Here is a 25,105-nt window from a genome sequence, read left to right as displayed (position 1 = left end):
AGATGGTAAACAAAATCTTTCTTGGGGAAGTTGGTCTATGATTGCTCTTTCATTCTTCCTATATTACACCTTGTTTATACTATTTCAGTCAATATTCAAAGCCATTTTTTTATTTTGTTTTTTTTTATATTCACTCAAAAGTTATCCATCTAACTCCAGGTTATCCAAGTTATCCATTTAAATGTTTAGATTTGAATATTAACCTCATAGACTTCCATGAAGTGTCCAAACCCTTTTTAAACCCATCTATGCTGGTTGCCTTCATCACATCCTCTGGCAATGAGTTCCATAGAGATGGGGCAGGGAATGCAGCAATGCACTTAGTTTTGAAGGGAAAAGGTAAATACAGAAACAGTAGGTGCAAATCTCTGTGCTTACTTTCCCTTTAAGAAGTAGTGCAAAGTCTGTAAGGAAAAGTACCCCTGGACAATTGCCACTACCAACAGACATTTGAAAAGTGCCCCCTTTCTTCCTATAATTGCAAACTCTGATATGTTTTATTAATTTGTTTTATTTGATTTATATTCCACTTTTCTGCCCTTTAATGTGGATTACATTCAGGTACTGTAGGTATTTCCTTAAGTTCAAAAAACTAATCTCCCAACATCAAGTAGGAATGTGCAGAGGGACTCCATCATTACATTCGGTATTTGTATTCATCGGGAGGCAGATATGTTGCATTCGGCAAGGGGGCCCCCCAATCCGTTCATGTATCCATTCTTATTTGTTTCCCAGCTCAAATTTAATTAACTACAACCCCCCACCCTCCTGACCCCCCCAAGACTTTCCAAAACTCCCTGGTGGTCCAGCGGGGGTCTGGGAGCGATCTCCTGCCCTCGGGCCATCGGCTGCCAGTAATCAAAATGGCGCCGATAGTCTTTGCCCTTACTATGTCACAGGGGCTACTGGTGCCATTGGTCGGCCCCTGTCACATGGAAGGAGCACAAGATGGTGCCGGCCGTCCATTGCTCCTACCATGTGACAGGGGCTGACCAATGGCACCGGCAGCCCCTGTGACATAGTAAGGGCAAAGGCTATCGGCGCTATTTTGAATACCAGCAGCCGACGGCGTGAGTACAGAAGATGGCTCCCAGACCCCCGCTGGACCACCAGGGAGTTTTGGCAAGTCTTAGGGGAGTCAGGAGGGTGGGGGTTTTGTTTAAATTTGCTCCTTTAGATGGCCAAATAATTCAGTGAAGATTCGTTTTATTCGTGGGAATAGCGATACGTTTCGCGACGCAATGAACACAACGAATATGGCCCTAGACGTTGCGGATTGCCAATACATTGCAAACGATTGCACACCCCTAACATCAAGACCTCTTCAGCCACTCCTACTGGAAAGGGTACAAATTGTAGATCTCTTCACCCCTTGCTTTACTCTTTTGCCAGAAGCAAGAAAAATCCATACCCAGTCTGTCCAAATACCTGGGGGACTTCCTTCTGCAAGAGCTGGTGCAAATAGTAGTCTCAAAACAGCAAAAATATCCTCTAAACCCCAAATCTGCTTCTTTGATCTTCTCTACTACCAAGAAGAGAACCCTTTCTCCTCTGGGTCAATCCAGCTGGGAGATAGCAAAGACCCAAATCACATGCTATAGTCTTCTTAAGCCTTCCTAAAAATAGGTGGGGATAAGTACAAAGGAGGATTCTCAAAAATTTGCCCACCACCTACTATGATAAAAAAAAATAGAGCAAGATTAATGCTAAAAAATGCAGAGTAATGCATTTAGAATGCAAAAACCCAAGGGAAAGGTACAGTACTGGAGGTGAAATTCTTCTAAGCTCAAAGGAAGAGTGGGATCTGGCCAAACAGGTGGATAAAGCAACAGTAAAAGCCAAAAAGATGCTTGGCTGCACAGAGAGAGAAATGGTCAGCAGAAAAAGGGAGAAGGTATTGCCCCTGTATGGATCCCTGGTGAGATCTCTCTTGGAATATTGTGTACAATTTTGGAGACTGCGCTTTCAAAAGGATATAAACAGGATGGAGTCGATTCAGAGGGTAGCTACTAAAATGGTCAGTGGTCTTCATTCTAATGCATATGTGGATAGACTTAAAGAAATAAACATGTATACCCTAGAGAAAAAGTGAGGGAGGGTAGATATGATAGAGACAAATAAATATCTCAAAGAAGGTGAGACTTTTTCAATGGAAAGGAGGCTCTAGAACAAGGGGTCAAGAGAAAAGATTGAAAGGGGGTAGACTCAGGAGTAATCTTAGGAAATATTTCTTTACAGAGGATGGTGGATGGGTGGAACAGCCTCTCAGTGGAAGTGGTGGAGACAAAAACAGTATTTTAATTCAAGAAAGCATGGGATAATTACAGGGGATTTCTAAGGAAGTGATGAGAATTGTAATGCTAAATTGATTTGACGGATGGGCTGACTGGATGGGCCATACGGTCTTTTTCTCCCATCAAGTTTCTATATTTCTTAATAACTTAGTGACAAGCAATGATGAGTCAGTGAGTCAAATATAAAACTATTTTAACAAATACAGGGTGGCCCATAGAAAAGTAGCCCGCCTCCAATACCAGTGCATTGGAGGCAGGCTACTTTTCCTTGGGCCACCCTGTATAAAAGCTTAGATGGTCATGAAGGCACATCCTTTAGAGGTCCTTCAAATCCATCATCTTTTTACTTTACACATCTTTACACTTTTGGAAATAAACACCAGAAATCTAGCCTCCAATTTACATGCACATTTAGGAATCATCACTTCTAGCTGATTTTACTCTGACTTGGTTAAAGCAGTACAGTTCTCAAAAGCTAGTCACAAACGTATTAAATGAATTCAAAGAAGATGTTGGCCTTTATTTCTATGTACCTGAATGGAATAACACTGCAATCATATTACTTAATTTTGTGGAAATAGAAATCAATAGGTTTTACTTTCTATTCCACGGGTTTTTCATCACTTCACCTTACAATTTTTAAAATGTCAGAAATTAATTTTGTGTTTTCTCCCTTATTTGTCAACAGAACCATTTGAAGATGCTCTCAAGAATCAGCCTGTGTTGAATAAGGCAGTATCAGTAGAATGTGGCAGCCCCCTTCTGTCCAAAGCAGCTGACTTCACCATGAATGAGGATCTGAAGGCAGAGCCTTGGTTTCAAGGTGAAATGAGCAGGAAAGAAGCAGAACAGTTGCTGAAGAAAGATGGAGACTTTCTGGTCCGCAAAAGTGCCACAAATCCTGGGTCATATGTACTAACTGGCATGCACAATGGTCAAGCTAAACATCTTCTTCTAGTTGATCCAGAAGGAACTGTAAGTATTCAATCCTGATGGAAAACGTTTCATATTATAGCCCCCTCCCCCAGTCAGCTCTTGGCATGGGGGCTTACAGGAATGGTCATAGACCATGCAAGGCCCCATGACCTCCTGGGTTTCCTGCATAGGGGGGGGGGGGGAATTCAAGCTTTTTCAAGGCCCTTAGGATTTTCTTCACACACTGGGGCTCTTCTGCTCACCATTTCTGGCTCATCAAAACTCATACTCTACTTCAAAGCTGTTGCTCAAAATGCAAATTTTTATTGGAAGCTGAAGGCAGGAAAAACAAAGTTCAAAAGCCTTATACCAGTTGATAGTGCAACTCATAAAAAAAACAAGTCAAAAAATACAAAATAAAGCTCAGACCCTTTTACTTCTCACATCTTCCTCAAACAGATGAGCTCTTATGGGAAGGTGTCCTTCCTGGGCCACCCAGTACCTTTGGTAGCAGATCTTGTCTTCCTCTGTTCTCAGTTGCTACACAAGGAGCTCCCTTCTGAGCTCTTTCAGTCCGGTACCCCTATAAAGTTTTCTCAGTGTAACCCTTCCTTGGGCCCTTAAAATAATGAGAGGATCTCACCCGTTTAGAGTAAGATCAAGTCTCTCAAATGTATTTGGTAGGTTCAGAAAAATTGCGTCATGCAGATGGTGATGTGGACCCAGCTAGAGGCAGTGGGTAGATTAGTCTTTTTGTGCTGGTCAGGGGGTCATCTAATACCTTCTTCTCCATGAACCCTATCCCTCATTTGATCTTTAAGTGCTGGCAGTGGCCACCCTTGGAGTCCTATAGATTTCAAGCCACTCTAAAGTAAAATCAAACACTCAACTTTATTTTCCTGGGATATCCAGCTAGCAGCTATTTACATATCCCATTGAGGATATACAAAGCATACTGAATTATTCAGGTTCATGAGGTATTCATGTATTATCATGCAATAATTCCCACAGTTCCTTTCAGCAACCCCTCTCCCCTTCATACTACACTCCATTAGAATGTAGAGTTTACATCCTCTTCTTCTTCCATTACCTTGTGCAATACTCCAAATTGTAACACCTCTCTCATCTTTATGAGGGAAAATATAAAACACCCCCTACGGTTTACTCTCCACTGCACATAAACTCCTATGTGGGACATAGGGCTCACATCCCTAAATCCATACTTTTGCTTCTCCTTCCCCATCTTCTATTAATGGCTCCCTGAGCAGACGTTTCTTCTTCTCAGGCCTGGCTCTCCTTATCCAGCAGTGTGTAGGCTTCTCCTTATCCTTCACACACTAGTGCTTTGAAGGGAATTTCTCCTCATAGGTATCCCATTCTCCTCCTCTTTCATCTCCATCCTCTGGCTGTTTCCCCCTCAGGAGGAAGTCCCTCTTCTCCTGCTCCTGGCCAAAGGCATCTCCCCTAAGGGGAAGAGTCCCGCAGGATCCACTCCATATTAGAGGGGTCCCTGGGCCCACCAACCCATGGGCTGCCAACTCCAGGCTCTCTCCATTCTGGAGGTTCCTTCAAAGAGAAGGACCAGATGGACCTAGGCCACTTCTCCACCAATCAGAACCTTTAACCTTCCTAAGGGAAAATCCATGCCCAAACCCTTAATAATGTTCAGGTTAAAACATCTCAGTGGAACACAATTTTAAAAAATTTGCGCAGAACTATACCAACTGCCATCCAGTGGTCAGTTAGCAGAACTGCAAACACAATATAATTTTTTTGCCCATGACACTGCCAACCAAGGAGATCCCAGGTCCCCCCACCTAAAACTGTTTGGGTAGATTTTTAAAGTTTATGCGCGGGCATATATTTGTTCGCGCAACCTGGCGCGAACAAATCTATGCCCGATTTTATAACATGCACGCGCTGCCACGCGCATGTTATAAAATCCAGGGTCAGCGCACGCAGGGGGGTGCACAATTGTGCAATTTGCGTGGGCCGAGCGAGTAGCCTGCCTCATTCCTCCGAGGCTGCTAAGAATCAGAGCGGCCTCGGAGGGAACTTTTTTTCCGGCTCTCCCCACTTCCCCTCCCTTCCCCTACCTAACCCGCCCCCAGCCCTAACTAAATCCCCCCCTACCTTTGTTAAGAACCTTAAAACTTACGCGCTCTGGCGGGCTGCCAACGCGCCATTCCCCCGGCCCGGGGGCTGGTTCGGAGGCCTCGGCCATGCCCCCGGAATGCCCCCGGGCCGGCACCATGCCCATGGCCCCGCCCCCGGAACGCCTCCGAATGCCGCGCTGCCCCCGACACGCCCGCAAGCAAAACCCTGGGACTTACGCACGTCCCGGGGCTTTGTGCACGCCGGCGGCCTATGCAACATAGGCATGCCGGTGTGCAAGTCCCCTGTGCGCGTAAATCCGGCTGGATTTATGCGAGCAGGGCTTTTAAAATCTGCCCCTTTGTGTATCAAATCATGGATGAGGACACAACTGATGACCCCCCTCCACACATCAGGAAAGCAACTTTTCTCTGATGTTCCCAAAGAACCATCCTCGCACTCCTCTGCTGATGAATTGATTCCTTCTTCAGAGCATCTTCAGACTCAGAACTCCCACAAATACCTCTTCTTGCTAGAGACCCAGAATTTCCCCTTTCCTGGACTCCTAAACTTCAGATCATTCCTTTTAGAACTAACCCTTTGGAGGGATATGCCCACAAGTGTCCTCCTCAAGGAATGACACTCATACAACTCACTAACAGACTTCACACCAAGAGGCAAGGTCTGCTGAGACATATGGATCACATTACCTGCACAGCAAACCTATTGAGGCCACTACTGCCAGAAAAGTAAAGGGCAATATTGCTAGTAAGGGGAAGATTTTGGCATCAATTTACAATACTAATAGTAGAAATCCATTAGTACATAGGTTGTATAATTATGGACTTTATTTTGTTCTTTTTCCCCAAATAGTTTATCATCTAGGTAATTAGCACAAATTGCGATAAACTGTATAATTAGTATAAACACACCCCTTTTGCTATCGCATGCGATACTTATCGCATTTTGATAAATCCAGGCCTAAGTTAGTTGATTAAAATCACTCAGTGAGTAGCAGATGTAGGATTTAAACCTGAATCTTCAGGAGTCACTGCTATGTGGTCTATCAGTAGCCTATACATTGATTGGGCATTTAGCAATACACCATCTCAAATGTCTTAATAGTTTATTGGTGGTTTCCAAATCACTTGGTAGTATATTTAAGCACTGGGCGTTTGAAACAGTTTCCTTTCACCATTTTATAAAAAGATCGTTGGAGTTCAATATTTCAAACAGCAGTCATCAAATAACATCCAGTAATTAAAACTAATAAGGATTTTAAAAATCCCCTACTCTCCATACCTGTCACCCTGAGATTGGTGTAAACTGGGGTACACACACATACACACACAGAGAGACACAAACAAAATGTACTCCCTCTGTCTCTCACACAAATACACGTTTGGTGAGAGACAGAGGGAGCTTGAGTGGGTGTGTGGGTATGTATGTGTGGAAGAGACAGACACACACGTTTTCTCCATCTCTCTCACACATACACGCTTCCTCTGTATCTTTCACATATGATTCCTGTCTCACCGAGGCACACACACACACGCATGCCTCCTCTCTTGCACCCTCTCATACATGCCTACAGGCACCCTCTCATACATATATACACAGGCACACACTCTTCTATACACTCACTATCTCATACACTCACAGGCATCCTCTCATACACACATACATACACACACACACACACACACACACACATAGACATACACTCACAGGCATCCTCTCATACATCCACACACACCCTCTTATATACCCACACAAAAACTCACACCCACACAGGCTCTTACACAGACACATACACACACACCTACATAGGATCTCACGCAGATACACACACATGCACACACTGACAGGCTCTCACTCTTTCACACAAGCTCACACACATCACGGTCTCCGGTTGTCTTCAGGTCATGGTGGGATGAGCTCCACCATGGCAGAGGGCCTCCTGCTATCTTCGGGCCATACGGTGCACAACCTCTGGACCCCCTCCCCCCAAAGCAGGAAGATTGGTGGGCCCTACAGCAGCAGGAAAGACTGCGGGCCACCGGCGGAGTCTAACCAGCGGGCGGCCTCTACTACTGCTACCAGCCTCCTCTTATCTTCAGGCCGTAAGGCAGCAGGAGAGGCCGTGAGCTGTGGGCTGGTTAGGCTTCGCCGGCAGCCCGCAGGCTCTCCTGCTGCCGCTGGTCCACCGCGTCCCCGGATGTGCCGCTCTGGGTCCGTTCTCTTCAGCCAGCAGGCTTGGGCTCTCTGCTGGCCCGCTGCTCCTGGCTGGAATGCGTCCTCTTCAGTTGGCAGGGCTTGGGCGGCCTCCACCCTATCTTATACCTTCAAAAAAATTGAGGAAATAGACACCACCCTCCAGCCTTGAACTCCCAAGGCTTAGCAGAAGGAGGAGAGGCTCTTTCCACCTGGGAGTGAAGTGAATAAATTAATACTAAGGGACAGATTGAAAAAAGAAAAACACATGGGTGTCCATGTGTGCGCTGTTCCCAGCGCTCGCATATGGACGTGCAGATTATATAAAGTGGGCGCGCTGACTTGCGCGCAGAACCGGGGGGGAGGGGATTAAACAGTGCGGTGCCGCAATAGGGCCTTCCCCAGATCCCTTCCAGTTCGCTTCCTATGGGGTTTTTTTTTTGTTTATATACTTACCTGCTCCCCCGAGCAGTAGTGTGTAGCGCGTGCCAGTTGGCTGCTGGCACGCACTTCCCCAGGACAGGATCTAATGGCTGCTGTCCCAGCCAGCCTTTGCCTCACCCCGCCCCCAGGCCTGGCCCTTTCACATAGCCCGGCACTTCGGCACGTATTGGGGGACACGTTTGTTAAATGTGCTCAGCGCACACATGGCCCAGCCACTCGCGTATCTCCCGGTTTTTGCGCACGCAGGCTTCTGAAAATTCAGGCTTAAATGTTAGTACCTATCGGCCGTACTGATATTTAATGTCCATTTGAGTGGAAAGTGGAAAGAGCCTCTCCTTCTGCTAAGCCTTGGGAGTGCAAAGCTGGAGCGTGGTGTCTTTTCCCTCAAATTTTTTGAAGGTATGAGATAGGGCAGAGGGATCAACACTTGTTGATCTTGACAATTTTTAAAAGATACTGGGGTATGGGAGGTGGGCTACTAGGCCCGTAGTACAGTTTTTAAAGACATTGAGGCAGAGGGCAGGGATAGGTCGCTGCTCAGCTTCTAGGTTTTTTTTTTCATTATTCAGAATGCTGGTGAGGGGCAAAGTACTACCACAGTAAGTAGTTTTACATTAAGTAAAAGATGGAAGATGTAATAAAGCAGGCTGACAAACTAAAGGGTAACAAATGATTGGAACTAGATGACATCCACTTCAGAGTTCTAAAAGAACTAAAACATGAAATTGCCAACCTGTTACTGGTAATCTATAACTTTTCATTAAGACCGTCCTGATTTCTGAAGACTGGAAGGTGGCCAATTTGAATCTGATTTTTAAAAAAGTGATCCGGGAAATTGCAAAGTCATGGGATACGAGGTAGTGTTGTATTGTTAAAGTGCTGGAAAAAGAGGGTAGGACTAAATGGTCAGTTTTCCAAATGGAGAAAGGTTGTTAGTGAAGTACCACAGAGATAGCTACTGGGAGCTGTGCTATTTAACATATTCATAATTGATCTGGAAAAGGGAGCAACAAGCAAGGTGATCAAATTTGTTAAAAAAAAAAAAAAAATCCCCATAAAGCAGTGGATTGCAAGGAACTTTGTGAGCCTAGAAAACTGGGAAAACAAATGACAGCTGAAATTTAATGTGGAAAAGTGCAAAGTGATGCACTTAGGGAAAAATTATTCCAACTATAGGTACACAATGCTGGGTTCTGTATTGGAAGTCACCATCCAGGAAAAGGACCTTGCAGTCTTTGTGGAAAATACGTTAAAATCCTCTGCTCAGTGTGTGAAAGCAGTGAATAGAGCAAATAGAATGTTAGGAATGATCTGAAAAGGAATGGAGAATACAATGGAAAATATCATATTGCCCCTGTATCAAGCCATTATGCAACAGCACCTTGAGTAATAGGTGAGGTTCTGGTCACCCCATCTCAAACACATAGCGGAACTAGAAAAAATACAGAGGAGGGTGACAAAAATGATAAAGGGGTTGGAACATCACTCCTATGTTGAGAGACTACACAGACTAGGACTCTTCAGCTTGGAAAAGGGATGGCTGAGGGGAACATGGTAGAAGTTTATAAAATCATGAGTGGGGTGAAACGGGTATATAAGGACAGTTATTTACTCTTGCAAATAATACTAAATCAAGGGGACATTCCATGAAACTAAAACCAACAGATTCAAAACATGATCAATGAGATCAACATAATGGGATTTCAAAGATGTTCAGACAAGTTCCTGGAAGAATAATCCTTAACACATTATTACCCAGGTAGACTTAAGAAAGCTTTTGCTTTCCTTGGGAACAGTAACATGGATTAGATCTTTATGGGATCTGCCAGGTATTTGTGACCTGGATTAGCCACTGTTGGAGACAGGATGCTGGGCTTGATGGACGTTGGTCTGACCCAGCATGGCAATTACTATGTTCTTATGTTCTTTATCTGAGTATATTAAGTGGAACACATCTAGATATGTTCCACTATATATTCATCTAAAGTTATCCTATTAACTTTATCGGGATAACTACTCTGCTCTCTGGCTTACTTAATATTGATCATAAATGCTTCCATTTTAATGGGTCTATTTATCAAACTGTGAATGCGCATTAATGTAAACAGGTTCCATTGCAGATAATGGGATCAATGATAAATAACATGTTAACATTACTTCGTTACCTCATTCTATGGTCAATAAATAGACCCCTAATGTTAGTGAAAAAGAAAAGAGTTTGTGCCTCCTATTCATATTATTGTTTTTGTTAGATATGTTGCCAAATATACAGGTAACATGAACATTTGCTAAAAACTAATTCCGGTTGTCATAAATCTGCAAAATCTGAATATGCCACAAGAGGGCGACTGAAAACTGAGTTTATTTTCAGGATAGCTGCCCAGTGCCTAACTCTGCAACAAAGGTTCTACATCTTCAAATTGCTGGCAAGGAGGCCTTTTATATAAATTAAAAGCAGAATTAGCTATTCTTTGCAGCTCTCTGTATTGGGTATATTTTTTATTTGTATGTTTCTGAGTTTGTGTGTTGCTTGTGTATTGGGTATTCGTGTGTGTGTATGTGTGACTGTGTGTGAAAGAGCATGTGTATGTATGTGTTGTGTCTTTGTGTTTATGTATGTGTGTTTATGTATGTATCTGCTGGGAGACAGAGGATCCAGAGAAAAAGGGTCCATGTGTTTATCCTGGCCAGTGTTAAAAGTAAATAATCCTACCCAAATTTCTGGTATCTTGCTGACTATTCAGCATGAGCGGACATCCAGTGCTCACGATGATTGGTTGGTGAGACTTTATGACTTCACAAACCATGCAATATGATATTAACTCAGAAACCCCCTTATTTTAAACTGTGTAAATAAAGATAACATAGTCTTTAGTATTTTTGCAGGAAACAGATCTCTTACATAAGGAGCCCTTAAAGCAGGAATTTATCTGATATTTTAAATGTATTTATCTGAATTTTATATTCTGCTTTTTGACACTTCAAAGCAGATAGAATGTATAAAAACAGGCTACCAATTGCTGCTCACACTTTTATAAATATTTCAACACTTAAAGTCAAAATGTACTCTTTATTATCTACTCAATATTTTTCATTTTTAAATGTTCCACAATTAAACATCATACAATCTTTAAAACCACCCCACACTTCCTCACATTCAATCCATATGCATACCGACTCTCACACCCCACTACCCATCCCATAACCCTAAAACATACAATATTTCTATTTGTCCCTACTTTCTCTAGATGATAAATTTCTCTAGTTATACTTTGCTTGTTATTTACTCTGTGTACAACTTAATTCAATCTTTTTCACAGGCCTGACCCACTTTAAACTTAAGAGCTCATTAATCATAGAACATCACTGAAGACAGATCACCCTCTTCACCGTAATAGTTGCATCAGCCCCATTTCTCTCCCAATACCGGCAAAGTCTTTCAGTGTTCTATCTCAAAACAAAGCTGTATAAATGTTTCTCAAATCGATACTACATCCGAAGAATGATTCAAGCCACACGAATCTTTAAGTTCGTTGCTGAAATGTACCCGATGCCCTGGCGTTTCGGCGGCTATCCTGCCGCCTGCGTCAGGGGAACGTTTGAAACCAACTTCGGAATCCAACCGGCTCGTTGGTACAATTGTAAATACAGCTGTTCACTCCAAAATAACAGAAAACATCACTCTGGCCACTGGCTCTCGAAAAAGGTTCTCTTTGTGCGATTCTAAAGAAAAATCATACATCATTTGTAAATCAATGATAATTTACCTCCCCCTCCCCCCACACCCCACATACACACTTACCCGAAAAGATTGTATGATGTTTAATTGTGGAACATTTAAAAATGAAAAATATTGAGTAGATAATAAAGAGCACATTTTGACTTTAAGTGTTGAAATATTTATAATAGAGTGAGCAGCAATTGGTAGCCTGTCTTTATACATTCTATTGTTTTGATAGAAGGCAGTGTAATTATGGTCCATTTTGATAGTGTGTGGACTTCAAAGCAGAATACATTCAGTTAGAGGATTGTGTAAAAGAATGAGGTTTCATTCCTGTGCTACAAGAAAATAATGGTGTGGTCATTTTAATTAGGACATCCCTAGGGTACTACTTGGTCTCTCAACTATCAGGTATTGATGGAAGATGGGTTTGAACCTTAGTATAGTAATTAATGATAAAGAGCAGATAGCATTGATCAATATTTATGGTCCAACAATATATTTTTTTTAATAGCTGATCAGACAGGTATTGCTAGAGAAATTCAGGTTATAATGGGGGATTGTAATCAACCACTAGAGATTTCTATAGATAGATCTTTCATATGCAAGTATACAACCAATAATGAAACCATGCAATCTTATTGACCCCTGGAGAGTTTACTTTTTCTTCTTCTCTCCAACTATATAGAGGGTCAATTTATGAGCTTCCTCAATATGGCTACAGTATGCACTTGTTTCATAATACATGCACTTTCAGCCACACTTAGAAGATGTGTTCCCATGGATGTGTTTAGCTAGGGGAAGGGAAATAATCTCCATAGACTATATTTTCAATTCTAGAAACATTACTTCTATGGAAAAGGTACTCACAAAAAAAAGCAGGTGCAAATGACCACAAGTAGTTTGCATCTATAACCTTCCCCTTTGAAAGGGGGCCACACTTCCTAGCCCTGTTGAGCACTGACCCACTTGTTGTACGGTTACAGGATGTGGATTCTCTGAGGGCCCCTAAGATGATCTCACTTGACAAAATAGTCTACACGCAAGATTTGTTCCAAATAAAAAAAGGTCCATATTCAAAGCCTAGCTAGCTAGTTAAGACCTAGTAGGGGTGTGCATTCGTATTGAACATAAATGTAAAACGCTACTTTTTTTTTTTTTTAACTTAAAAAAGTGATAAGACATAAACGATCGGATTTCCAACTTATTCAACATAGCTATGTTGAATAAGTTGGAAATCGCGATTGTTGATCCAAAATAAAAATTTAAACCCCTCACCTTCCTTAATCCCCCCCCCAAAGACTTACCACAACTCCCTGGTGATCCAGCGAGGAGTGAGGACGCCATTTCTGAAAGCCTTTCCGAGGAGCACGTGACGTCGGCGCCACGTCGGAGTGATGCGGCGTCACGTGATTCCCCGCGGGTTTGCGCCGGAACGCTCGTTCGGCCCAAAAGTTCCTTTTGGGCCGAACGAGGGTGCCGGAGGGAACTCGCGGGGAATCACGTGACGCCGCATCACGCCGACGTCACGTGATTCCCCACGGGGTCGCTTCCGGGATCCTCGTTCGGCCCAAAAGGAACTTTTGGCCAGCTTGGGGGTGTCAGGAGGCCCCCCCAAGCTGGCCAAAAGTTCCTTTTGGGCCGAACGAGGATCCCGGAAGCGACCCCGCGGGGAATCACGTGACGTCGGCGCCACGTCGCAGTGACGCGGCGTCACATGATTCCCCGCCTTTTCCCTCTGGCACCCTCGTTCGGCCCAAAAGGAACTTTTGGCCAGCTTGGGGGTGTCAGGAGGCCCCCCCAAGCTGGCCAAAAGTTCCTTTTGGGCCCGAACGAGCGTTCCGGCGCGAACCCGCGGGGAATCATGTGACACTGCGTCACTCCGACGTGACGCCGACGTCACGTGCTCCTTGCAGAGTTGGTCAGAAATGGCGTCCTGACCCCGCTGGACCACCAGGGAGTTGTGGTAAGTCTTGGGGGGAGGGGGGATTAAGGAGGGTGAGGGGTTTAAATTTTTATTTGCACATATGGACATATACTCAACTCATTGAATTCTGTTTATGTCCATATTGACCGCAAATGGGACCCCCTTTGGACATATGGACATATGAACTTAAACTTTTGCTCTGCACATCCCTAAGACCTAGAGCCATTAAGCCACGAAGTTTGTTCCACTATTGCAGGGGGCATAGCTGTGATAGTGAATCCCTCCCCCCAAAATACTTTGCCGCTCTATGGCACATTATTTTGTCTCACAGTCAAACACCGTGGAGCAAAATAATATGCCTAGCGACCCTTTAACAAGACAGTGGCCCCAACCTCAAGGGACTGCCATGAACTTAAAGAACTGCTGGCCCCAAAATCAATATGCCACCAAAATGGAGAAGCTGAGCATGGGTAGATGTTGACTTCTGTCCTAACTCGGGGCCGTCAGTCGAGATGGCCATGGTTCTCACAAAGTGAAAAAAAAAAAAAGTTTAAATGTCAGCGCGTGGTGATGGCCCTGCCCTGGCCCCACCCCCCCACAAAAAACGATAATCAAATGTTTTAGGGTCCCAGCCTCCCATTCCCATACCCACCTCCCTCACCCTGAAAGCAAAAAAAAAAAAAAAATGAGGGCCCAGGCCCCCACCCCTCAGCACCCCACCTCCATGCAAATCTCTCTCCCACAAACCATAAATTACAGAAAAGGCTCCCACATCGGAACCAGGCTACCCCTTAACACCTTGCCTGGTCAGCGTCATTCCTCTAAATGGTAGCAACCTGACCTTACCCAAGCCATGTCACTGGGATGGGGTGGCATAGGACTCTCCTTTTTGACTTGTGGAGGTGGGGAACTGGGATCCTAAAATATTTGATTATTGGTCTTTCCGGGGACTGTGACCCTAAAACATTTTGTTATTTGTCTTTAGTGGGGATGGCAGTATCAGGGCACTGGGACACTATTATGATTTATGGTTTTTGGGAAAGATGGGGCAGGGCCATCGCCACGCGCCTACATTTTAACTTTTTTTTTTCCTTTGGGGGAGTTGGGGCCACCTCAAATGATGGTTCTGTGTTGAGACGGATGTTAGCCCTGAACTCTGCTCAATCCCTCATGTGGCTCCAGGACTTTGTTTCTCCTTTTAGAGGCCCAGTAAATGTAGCGCTGTGTAAGGATAATTTTAGGCAAGCTAGTTAGATCTCCGAAAAACTTTGTAACGCAGATAGATAGCTATGGATCAGAACAGACTCCAGTGATTGATAAGTATGAATCAATATATTGCATGTGATTTGAGTGCAGGGATATTTATTTTTTTATTTACAGTTTCTTCTATACCGATAGCCGTTTGCACATCGTATCGGTTTACATACAACTAATAACTTTTGGGCATGGCCCTTACAGAGAACAATCGAAAGAAAAGTATCAAAATATATATAAGAGATATAAATGTGTTAAGAAATATATGTATTAAGAACTAGGCCTATATATAGGATAGTACAAAGGCAGGACACTATTACCATTTCTTCCCTTATTCCTGATACTTCCTGGCACCAATGTGCTGATAAAGAGTGGGGATGGCCCCAAGGAACATTTGGTGTCTCTGGGAACATCAAAGGCCATGACATTTGGTATTTCTTATCACCTGGGAAGATCAAATTCTAAACACTAGCACCCATGCCAATGAGCTGATAATAATTTAAACAATTGATGTCCTTAGCAAATGGGAGATGAAAGGACTGGTACTGAAATACCTTCCTGGGTAAAAGTGCAAATAGAAGCACCTAACTTGCAGAGAGAGATATATAAGACAATAGCATTTACTTATTTTAATTAGATGAGTTGAGGAGCAACAGAGAGCGGATAGCTGGTTCTTTTTTCAGAGTCTGCAGGCCTGTAAAGTCCTCCAGATTTCCTATGAACGCTGGCTTATAGAAAAGGAGGGCATATAAGGGAGGTGTTCATCCTTTTGCTCTTTATTATTCTTTGATTAATGTTCTATCTTTAGTTCTGACTGTCTCCTATTTACTTGTATTGATTTATGTACCGCTTACGGTAATACTGTATTTAATGTTGATACTACTTTGTTGATTTATTATCCATATATTTAAAACATTTAGTCAACTAAGTTTTGTTTTTGCAATATTTGTTTCTGCATGTTCTATGACATAATATACCTCTTACACCCACCGTGCACAAGCGCAGAAGCCTCAGGACCTACGTTAGGGTCCTGGAGCTCTAACATTACATTTACCAAAAATTGAAAAGATGGTTATTTTATTGTGGCTGACCACTTTCTCGGTTGGCCCCATTAAAATATTTGCATTAAATTGCCTAGTTATGCCTTCTTTTTTGCATGCATTTGCATTATTCATTCATGCAAATTGCATGCAAAAAAGGTTATTTTAATAGGGGAGGGACCTGGGTGGGGAGATGCAAAATTTTGCATATATTGCATAATATCATTGTGATAGTGCTCTATCGCACAATATACCCTGTTTAATGCATGTTAGAGCCCTAACATACCAGTAAGTTAACCAAATAATTTTATCCAGCTAACTTATCCAGGATATTCAGCAGCACAATCAAGCTGCTAAACATACCTGGATAATTTCTGAGTTAGCTAACTTTAGACCTGCACAATAGCAGTCTAACTTGTGTAACTAACTTACTGCTTGATTGACTATGGCTTTCCTCCCATTCTGTGACTATGGGAAAATACGTTGATGAATCAGGTCCTTAGCAGGATAAATCTCAACTTAATTAGCCATTTAGTTGTGAACATCTAACCTATCAATTCTAATTTTACATTGGACTCTCTTATTACTCCTGAGCAAGGCTCCAGAATCTTCAGACCTCACCAGGAATATAAAAAGAATCCTCTTCTTGTACCAAAATTACAAGTTGGCCAGAAACAAATTTTCTTTTATTAGTATTAGGCTAACAAATTTGGAGGGAATTCTTGGAAGATATGTGTGAATTTATTCAGAATAGAAAGCAAATTTTTATTCTCTATGTAGGGGAAGATTCCCAGATCCATATAGAATGCTGAAAATATCCCCAAATCATGAAAAAAATCACATATATTCATCGTGAACTATTGAATAAGGTACACCCTCATACATGAGCTGTTGTACATTTATGCTGGAACAGCGTTTTAACTCTTATGCACTTGTTACAAATGTGCCTGCTCACTTAAATTAATCATGGGGTAACCCTTTTCATTTCACGTTGAAGTATGCCGCTTGTTTAAGCAGAGAAAACATTTTTTTGAAAATTTTTTTTAAAGGTTTTTTTCGAAGGACAATTTTGTTTAGAATTTTAACCTCATTAAAGGTTTACAATGTCAGCTCCAACTTAGTAAGAAGACATCAAGGGAATAGAAAACTTATCTTTTCCAAAAATAACGGACTAGAGCAAAGAACTCGTCAGCTCTGCTCGGCCGAACGCCCGACACCGCTGGTGTTTCGAAGGCTTCTTCTTCAGGGGCTTTAAACAGTAAAAGATGGAACAAAGAACATATTTAGCACAAAAACACCGACATTCAGGTTAAGCGGTTTTAGTAGCATAAGCTTACATGTCCAGAGTTGGAAAACAGATTGTCTGTTGTGCGGCATAGTAGAGGACCCACCATCTTAAAACCGACATATTTAAAGGCTACGTATGGGCTTGAAGGCGACCAATCAAAACAGAGACAAAGGAATTTTGAAACATACTATTGGAGAATTGGTAGTGAGCCCTTTAAATTAATGAAGACCATTCAATGACATTGTTCATGCCCCGTGGAAATTCAGTGGAAAGTTTAAAAATCCATCTTTGCTCTCTATAGTTTAGGAGGGTATTGATATCTCCTCCTCTGGTGTTCACCGGGACCGTATCTAGAATGGTCCACCATAGATCTGCCCCCCGATGACGCGCAGGCTGTGACAGGCCCCCCGACACGCCCCCGACATGCCCCCCCAGGAAATCCCCGGGACATACGCGCGTCCCAGGGCTTGCACGCGCCACCGAGCCTATGCAAGATAGGCTTGGCGCGCGCAGGGGTGGAAGGGGCAGCTTTTCGGGGGTTACATGCATATCTTACACGCGTAACCCTTTGAAAATCTGCCCCATTGTTTGTGCACCTAGTTTGGATGGGCATGGTAAGTGCAAATACTTGGATGCACATTTTTTGTGCACCCACCATGGATGTGGTTGTTATGCATGGGTTTCTGGCCTCACATTTTGCACGCATTCAGCTGGATGCGTGCCTATACCTATTTGAGTGCATTACAACCAAAGCAGCTGCGGCAAAGAATTCTAAGCACTTATCTATTTGTGCTGCATGCCACATCAGGGTGATTCAGCCAGAGCTATCTACAAGCCTGTGTCAGCACTGCCTGAATGCTTGTGGGGATTTGACTCCTTCTGATTTTGCTGACTATGGTCCATTTCCTTGGTCTGAGGTGAGTGGGATTGAGGGTAACAGAACGCAGGTGTCCCCCTCCTTTGATTGATCCACTGGTTGAGTCGCTCTCAGGATATCAGGTTTGGGCTTCTGGGTCCTGGAATGATCCTGCCCTCCTTTTCCTCCGTGGATTTCTTCTGGAGGTTGCTGACATTTCTACAGGGGCGATCAGCTGAGTTGACAATACCTGCTAGTTTAGGTCCATACACTCAGAGTTGTCCTGTGCCTGCCATCATAGTCATTTGCCATGGCGCAGCACAGCCTGACAAGGTTCAAATACATGTGGATCACAATGACACCGATGATGATTGCAGTGGCTATTCTGGTAAGGGGAAATTCCCTCAGATTGGAGCCACATAGTACTCTTCTCTGTTTATTTCACAGAGATGAGTTGCCGAGCTTGATCTCTCAGACTTTGAAGATCCTCGGACTGGCTGGGGCTGACTCCTCGAGAGGGCCGATGAAGAACCACATTTTGGTCACCCTATGCAAGGCTTCCTGTTTCTTTCTCCTCCTGGATGCAATTCAGGAGTTGATTGACCTGGAATGGAGTGCACCAGAGTTGTCCTTTCAAGAGGGGCTGGGAAAGGATAATTTTAGGCAAGCTAGCTAGATCCCCAGAAGAGTTTGTACTGCAAATAGAGAGCTATGGATTAGAACAGACTCCAGTGATTGATGAGTATGAATCAATATATTGCATATAATATAAGTTTAAAGATTTTTCAAAGGCATGCCACTAATCACCATTTGTTCCCTTCATTCCTGAGACTTCCTGGCACCAATGAGCTGATAGAGTGTCAAAATAACATTTGGTGTCCCTGGGAAGATCAAAGGCTATGAAATCTGGTGTCTCATACACAGGGGAAGATCAAATGCTAAAGAATAACAATACCAATGAGCAAATAATGATGGTGTCTTTTACCAAATGGTAGATCAAAAGACTGGTACTGAAAAGCTATTGAAACACCTAACTTGCAGAGGAATATATAAGGCATTGCATTTGCTAATTTTAGTTGGATGAGCTGAAAGGAACAGAGAGCAAGTCATTCTTTTTCAGAGTCCCCGGGCCCGCATCGTCCAGGTTTCTATGAACACTGGCTTATATCAAGGAGGACATATAAGGGAGGTGTTCTTTTCTTTTCTGTTCTTTATTGTCCTTTGATAAATGTTCTATCTATATTTCTGTCTGTGTTCTATCTGTGATACAGTATAAAATATACAATCTTTTGTATATGGTAGAACAAAGCACACTTGTTTTAAAGATTATTAACTCCCTGCACTCGTGTAATGCAATAACAATTAAATTTCCCCAGCTTAAAGAAGTAATTTAGCCATTTATCTTACACTGTCTAACTGTGTATGAAGATGACTCAGTCATTCTTCTGGAAAATCAGAGTCCTGTCTCAACATGGAGGGTAGCCAGTTCTACCCCCTTGCACCACTTAGCTGTGTCCTCTTTAGTAACATAAGGATTAAAACAATTAAAACAATTTAGAAAAAAATGTCCTCTAATTTTTCTCTTCTCTACCCCTCCCCTGGAGACTTGAGCACAGCTCTGTAGAATGTTTAAAGCACTCAGGCTTTCAAACAAAAGTTATTTTCTTTTTTTTTTCTGTGGAGGCATGGGCTCTGGCTGTACCTTGTCCAGCACAGAAAATCCCACTGTTAACACCATATGTGGCACAACGCTTGTGTGGTCAAGGCTTTTCTCAGTGCTCTTTATTTACAGTGCTTCAGTATTCAGCATTTGCAAAAATTCTTGGTGACAAAACTTTTAAACATTTCACTCTTAAGGCTGCTTCCCCATGTTTACTCATTGTTCTGGGAAGGATCTGGCTTCTCCTCTGCTTCCCCAGTCCTCTCTCTTGCTATCATCTGAGCCTGCACTATATCTTGCATGGGAGCCATCCGGTACCCATAATCCCCTGTCTTAAAGTGGGCCGATCCCTTACAATGTTCTGGGGATGTTCTCAGGCAAGCTCCTTCACAGGCCTCATAATTTATAAGATAAAGTAGTCTTAATTTATCTAATGTAAAAGAAAATTGATAATAATCAAAATTACTTAAAAATAACAATGCCACCCATATCTGTCTCTGTCCTTTATAAAAAAAATTTTTAAGAATGTAGAGGCATTGAGCAATATTAGGGATGAAAAAGTGTGGGAAAAGAATATTGATTGTGACTTAAAACATGATAAATGAAAATCATTATGGAATAAATCTATGTTGAGTGTCTCTGTTGGCCTCCCTAACTGAGAAGTTAAACTTTATTTGCCATGGAGCAGTATGGACATCTATAAAGGTATCCAGACTTAAGGCACTGGGAGATAATAAATGTGGATTTGGCGTGACCTGAGACTGGAACTTTTTCTTGCATGTTACTGCACTTTTATTTGAAAATACTGAGAAGATATCTGGTCCAGTATAAAATCTATACTGAAAACCCAGGAGGATATTTCTTTTGATATTATATGGAAATCCTTAGCTCTTATTCAAACTATACCTGCAAGTGATCAGAAACTGTTAAATATTGTGTTGTCTCCAGTTATGGAATTAATAACTAGAAAAATAAATCAGTAACTGAGGTGAATACATGGTGGAAGGCTGTATGCAGATATAGGGTGGCAGCAACAGAGAGATTTGATAGTCAAGAACAGGCTTAGGATATTTTAGAATCTATGCTATATAAGTCAAGCTAGATAATGATCTTAATTAATTTTCTATTTGTTTGGCATATTTTGATAGTATATAGTAAATCATATTTGTATTGCTAATTGATATTCATGGTTTTAATTTTGTCTTACATATAATCCCTTCTGTGTGTTTGACGGTCCCTACAGTCCCAGGGCCACACTTTTCTCTCCTGGACCTCTTCTCATGATTCTCTGCAGTAGGTAGCATCTGGGAAGCCAGAGTTCATCTGGCAGGGAGGAGAACTAGCTTATGGGGCACTAGGCTCTTGTGGGTGGTGAACTCAGCACAGTCTCTTTAGACTTCCAAGTTCCAATCACTCCTTTAGAAGTACTCTCTCTTGTAGGTCTCTTTACCAGCTCTTAAGCAGGAGAGAGGTATCAAAACACACAGGAGACTGGGAATGGTGTTCAAATGAAAACTGTTTACTGCTACTTAAACAATAAAATCCAGGCAAGAATAGGTAAAATCATCATCATAAAAAAATAAAATAAATCCCAGTATTTCATTCTCTTTATCCATCTCCAAACTTGAATCAGTGTCCAAATCCCTTCCCAGTGATAGAAAAGAAAACTTACTTCTCCAAAATAGACAGGAGATGGAGGTGAAAAAGTATCTCCCTCCATCTCAAGGTTGAAACAAAAAACTTCTCAAAATAGTTCTCACTCCTGGGAAATCACATACCCCACTTTTACTGGGCAGAGGGTGATGCAATATCTTGACCTGAGAACTCTTCTTTTACTGAACACAGCACAGGAGACAAAATCTAGTCCTTCAGGACAGTGGAGTTTGCCCTTCTGAACTGGAAGCTGGTCGAAAAAAACAGCCAACTCTCTCAAAGTCAAAAAATCCTCTTCTTCCTCAAGACATAATCTTCTTGGTCTATGGAGGCTTTAGCTGGGCTTCTGTGCTTAATAATTTCACTGGTGCAGGCTGTGGGTCCTACAAGGATCCACCAGAAAACATCTTCTCTTCAAAACAGAATCTAACTCTAACCAAAGAAATTTCTAATCACAATTTGAGCATGCTCAACCCTGTTTATTGAAAGGATCACTAACTAATTTAAAAACAAGAGGATGGACAACACCTAGGGAGATCTAAAAATGCAAAAAAATCTCTTAGCAGATGAAAAATGACTGCTAAGGGTGTGACGCCACCATTACGTATACTTTTTCAATAAAAGATTGAGCACAGAATAATGATAATATACTAGGCCTATGCCACTATGGGCTGCTAAATCCTTTATATGCATGCTAAATAGTGGCCCAATCACTATAGTGCAGGTGAAAAATTGTGCTAAATTAGACATGTGTGATTATGCATGCTAATTATACAATTAAAGGTGAATTTTAAGACCTGCATGCAGGAGCACATATACGCGCGTTTGCTGGCTCGCGCACATGGACGCAGCAATTTTATACACATGCATATATGCATGCATGGTATAAAATCAGCTATATGTGCATACATGTGTGCACAATTTTACATTGATGTGTGCATCTGCATGCAAATGCTGCCTTGATAATGTAAGGTCGAGGGGGGTTTTAGACGATACATGTGGTGATGCAATTACTTGTTTCCTCAGTTTGTTCCCAGTTCACCACAGTAAAGGAGAGGACTTCCTAAACCCTTAGCTAACTTGCCTCCCTTTTACCGTAATAGCCCTGACCCTTAAAACTCTGCTGACTAGCTGTTGCAGTCTGATACTGCAGCGAAGTAGTGGACCCTTGGGCCGGCCTACCGTGAGTGATAGGTAGGCCGGGAGGCGGAGCAGAGGCTCGAGGTGTTCACCCGGGAACCAGGAACCCCCCAGGAGGGGCCGTAGGGTTCTGGCTCCTTGGGACTTGGGCAATAGTGAGAGTCCAGTGACAGGGGTGAGAAGCAAGGAAGTCCAAAGGTACGTGGTAGGCAGGAGGAGACCGGATACTGAGCAGGCGGAGGAAAGCAACAGAGTCACTGTGGCCAGCGGGAAACAGGAGCAGGCGTTAGCCTGAAACAAAGTCTGTAATGAGCAGGAGCTGGCGCACGCTGTAACCTGGAACGGTTCCATAGCAAGCAGGAACTGGAGGCAAGCTGATGAGGCTGAAGCAGGACCAGAGACGAGCCGAGATCAGTGGCAGGCAGCAGGCTGGGCAAACAGGAACAGGCCAAGATCAGGGCAGGCAGCAGGCAAGCGTAAGTCAGGAACAAACCAGGGTCAGAGGCAGGCAGCAGGCAAAGCGTATAGTCAAGGCCAATCCAAGGTCAGCGACAGGAACTCTGTGAAGACGATGCGCAACTCAGAACTACAAGGCAGTAGTGAACCTCGTTGCAAGGCGATGAGATGGCATCCGGGCGCCGGTTAAATCGCCCTGGGTGCGTGACATCATCATTGCAGGCGGGGCTCGACTTCTGGGTGCTGGACTCGCAACAAAGTGAGCGTACTCGCCGTGCGCACGAGGCCGCGGCGAAACAGGCAGGAAATGGCGGACGCCATGTGGAGCCATCGGCGTCCTGGGATCCTGAGGTCGCGGAGTGCGGCGTCTCGAGCCGCGGAGGTAGGCATTGTTCAGGCACAAGGGAGAGGAAGCGGTGCAGACCGCAACAGTACCCCCCCCCTTTACGGCCCCTCTTGAGAGGCCCAGGTTTCTCCGGATGGTCCCGATGGAATTGCTGTAATAAACGTTTTGTCGAGGATTTACGACTGGGCTCCCATGTATTTGTCCTCGTCACCGCAGCCCTCCCATGCTAGGAGGTACTCCCATCTACGGTTGTGGAACGGATGTCCACAACCTCACGCACTTGATAAGTGGGGTCATCATCGATGGGCGCTGAAGCAGGATCTGGAGGTGTGCGGTGATAGCGAGAAAGGACCACGGGTTTCTTTTTCAAGCAGGGACACATGGAAGACATAGTGGATTCGGAGTGTGGATGGCAGTCTCAGCCGATAAGATACCAGGCCCACTCTTTCAGCCACCCGGAACGGACGCAGAACCTGGGTGCAAACCTCCGTGAGGGGAGACGGAGGTGGATGTTTTTGGTGCTGAGCCACACCCGATCTCCTGGCTGGTAGGCAGGAGCTGGTCGTCGGTGGCGGTCGGCCACTTGTTTGGCAGCGGCGGCAGCGTGGTGCAGTTGGCTTGGTTTCTGTGCCACAAGTGTCTATAGTTGCTGTGCGGTGCCTTGGGCGGCAGGTGAAGCGCTGGAGGTGATGAGAGGGAGTGGTGGTCTCAATGGTTTTCCGTACACAATCTGGAACGGGGACTTGCCAGTGGCTGCATGAGCCTAGTTGTTGTAGGCGAACTCGGCCCAAGGCAGGAGTTCCGACCAATTATCCTGCTTTTCGTTCACGAAGGAGCGGAGATAGGCCTTCAGGGTTCGATTCATCCTCTCAGTCTTCCCGTTGCTCTGCGGGTGAAAGGCCGTGGAGAAGCTGAGCTTTACCTTAAAGCACTTGCAGAGGGCCCTCCAATAGCGTGCTACAAACTGGGGGCCTCGGTCGGAGACTACATCTTGTGGGAGACCATGTAGCCTGAAAATGTGTTGAGCGAAGAGAAGAGCCAGTTCAGGCGCTGATGGCAGCTTAGGTAGCGGGACCAGGTGTACCATCTTGGAAAAGCGGTCTACGGTAACCCAGATGACTGTATGACTGCTGGAAGAAGGCAGGTCCACCACGAAATCCGTGGCCAGGTGTGTCCAGGGTTCGGTGGGAACCGGCAGGGGCTGCAATAGACCACACGGGGATCCAGGACTGGGCTTTTGACGGGCGCAGGTAGGGCAGGAACTCACGTAAGTACCAACATCACGCCGGATGTTGGGCCACCAATAAAAACGGTTAAGGAGTTCCAGTGTTCTTTCACGGCCTGCGTGCCCTCCGACGAGGGAGTCGTGAGCCCAGCGTAACGCCGTGAGGCGATCCTTGCGAGGGACTACGGTCCTATCCTGGGTGAGGACCTTCAAAGCGGACAAGCGGACTTTACTTGGGTCCAGGGTGAACTGAGGTGGTTCCTGATCCTCCTCGACACACGACGTCTGGGAGAGGGCATCCGCACGGATGTTCTTGGCTGCCGGTCGATATTGCAAGATGAAATCGAACTGACTAAAAAACAAAGCCCAACGAGCTTGGCGGGGGTTTAATCGCTGGGCCTGGGACAGGAACTCCAGGTTCTTATGGTCAGTGTATACAGTGGTAGTATGTAACGCCCCTTCGAGCCACTGCCTCCACTCTTCAAAGGCAAGCTTGATTGCCAATAGCTCCTTGTCCCCGATGGAGTAGTTGCTTTCGGCTGGGGAAAACCTCCTAGAGAAATAGGAGCAGGGTAGGA

The 25,105-nt window shown here is 44.0% G+C and overlaps 1 protein-coding gene across 1 annotated transcript in view; it reads left to right on the top strand.

The window, feature by feature from the left end:
- The window catches only part of SHC3 (SHC adaptor protein 3), a 311,762-nt gene that overhangs the window by 273,296 nt on the left and 13,361 nt on the right, over window positions 1–25,105 (top strand). The window contains exon 11 of the mRNA XM_029618404.1: window positions 2,983–3,269. Coding sequence (XP_029474264.1) covers window positions 2,983–3,269 — 287 coding nt within the window. The remainder of the gene's footprint in view (window positions 1–2,982; window positions 3,270–25,105) is intronic.

The sequence above is a fragment of the Rhinatrema bivittatum genome, chromosome 1 (genome assembly GCF_901001135.1).
Source record: "Rhinatrema bivittatum chromosome 1, aRhiBiv1.1, whole genome shotgun sequence".
NCBI lineage: Eukaryota > Metazoa > Chordata > Amphibia > Gymnophiona > Rhinatrematidae > Rhinatrema > Rhinatrema bivittatum.
The sequence above is the reverse complement of the archived record's forward strand: the minus strand, read 5'-3'. Positions and strand labels throughout refer to the sequence as shown.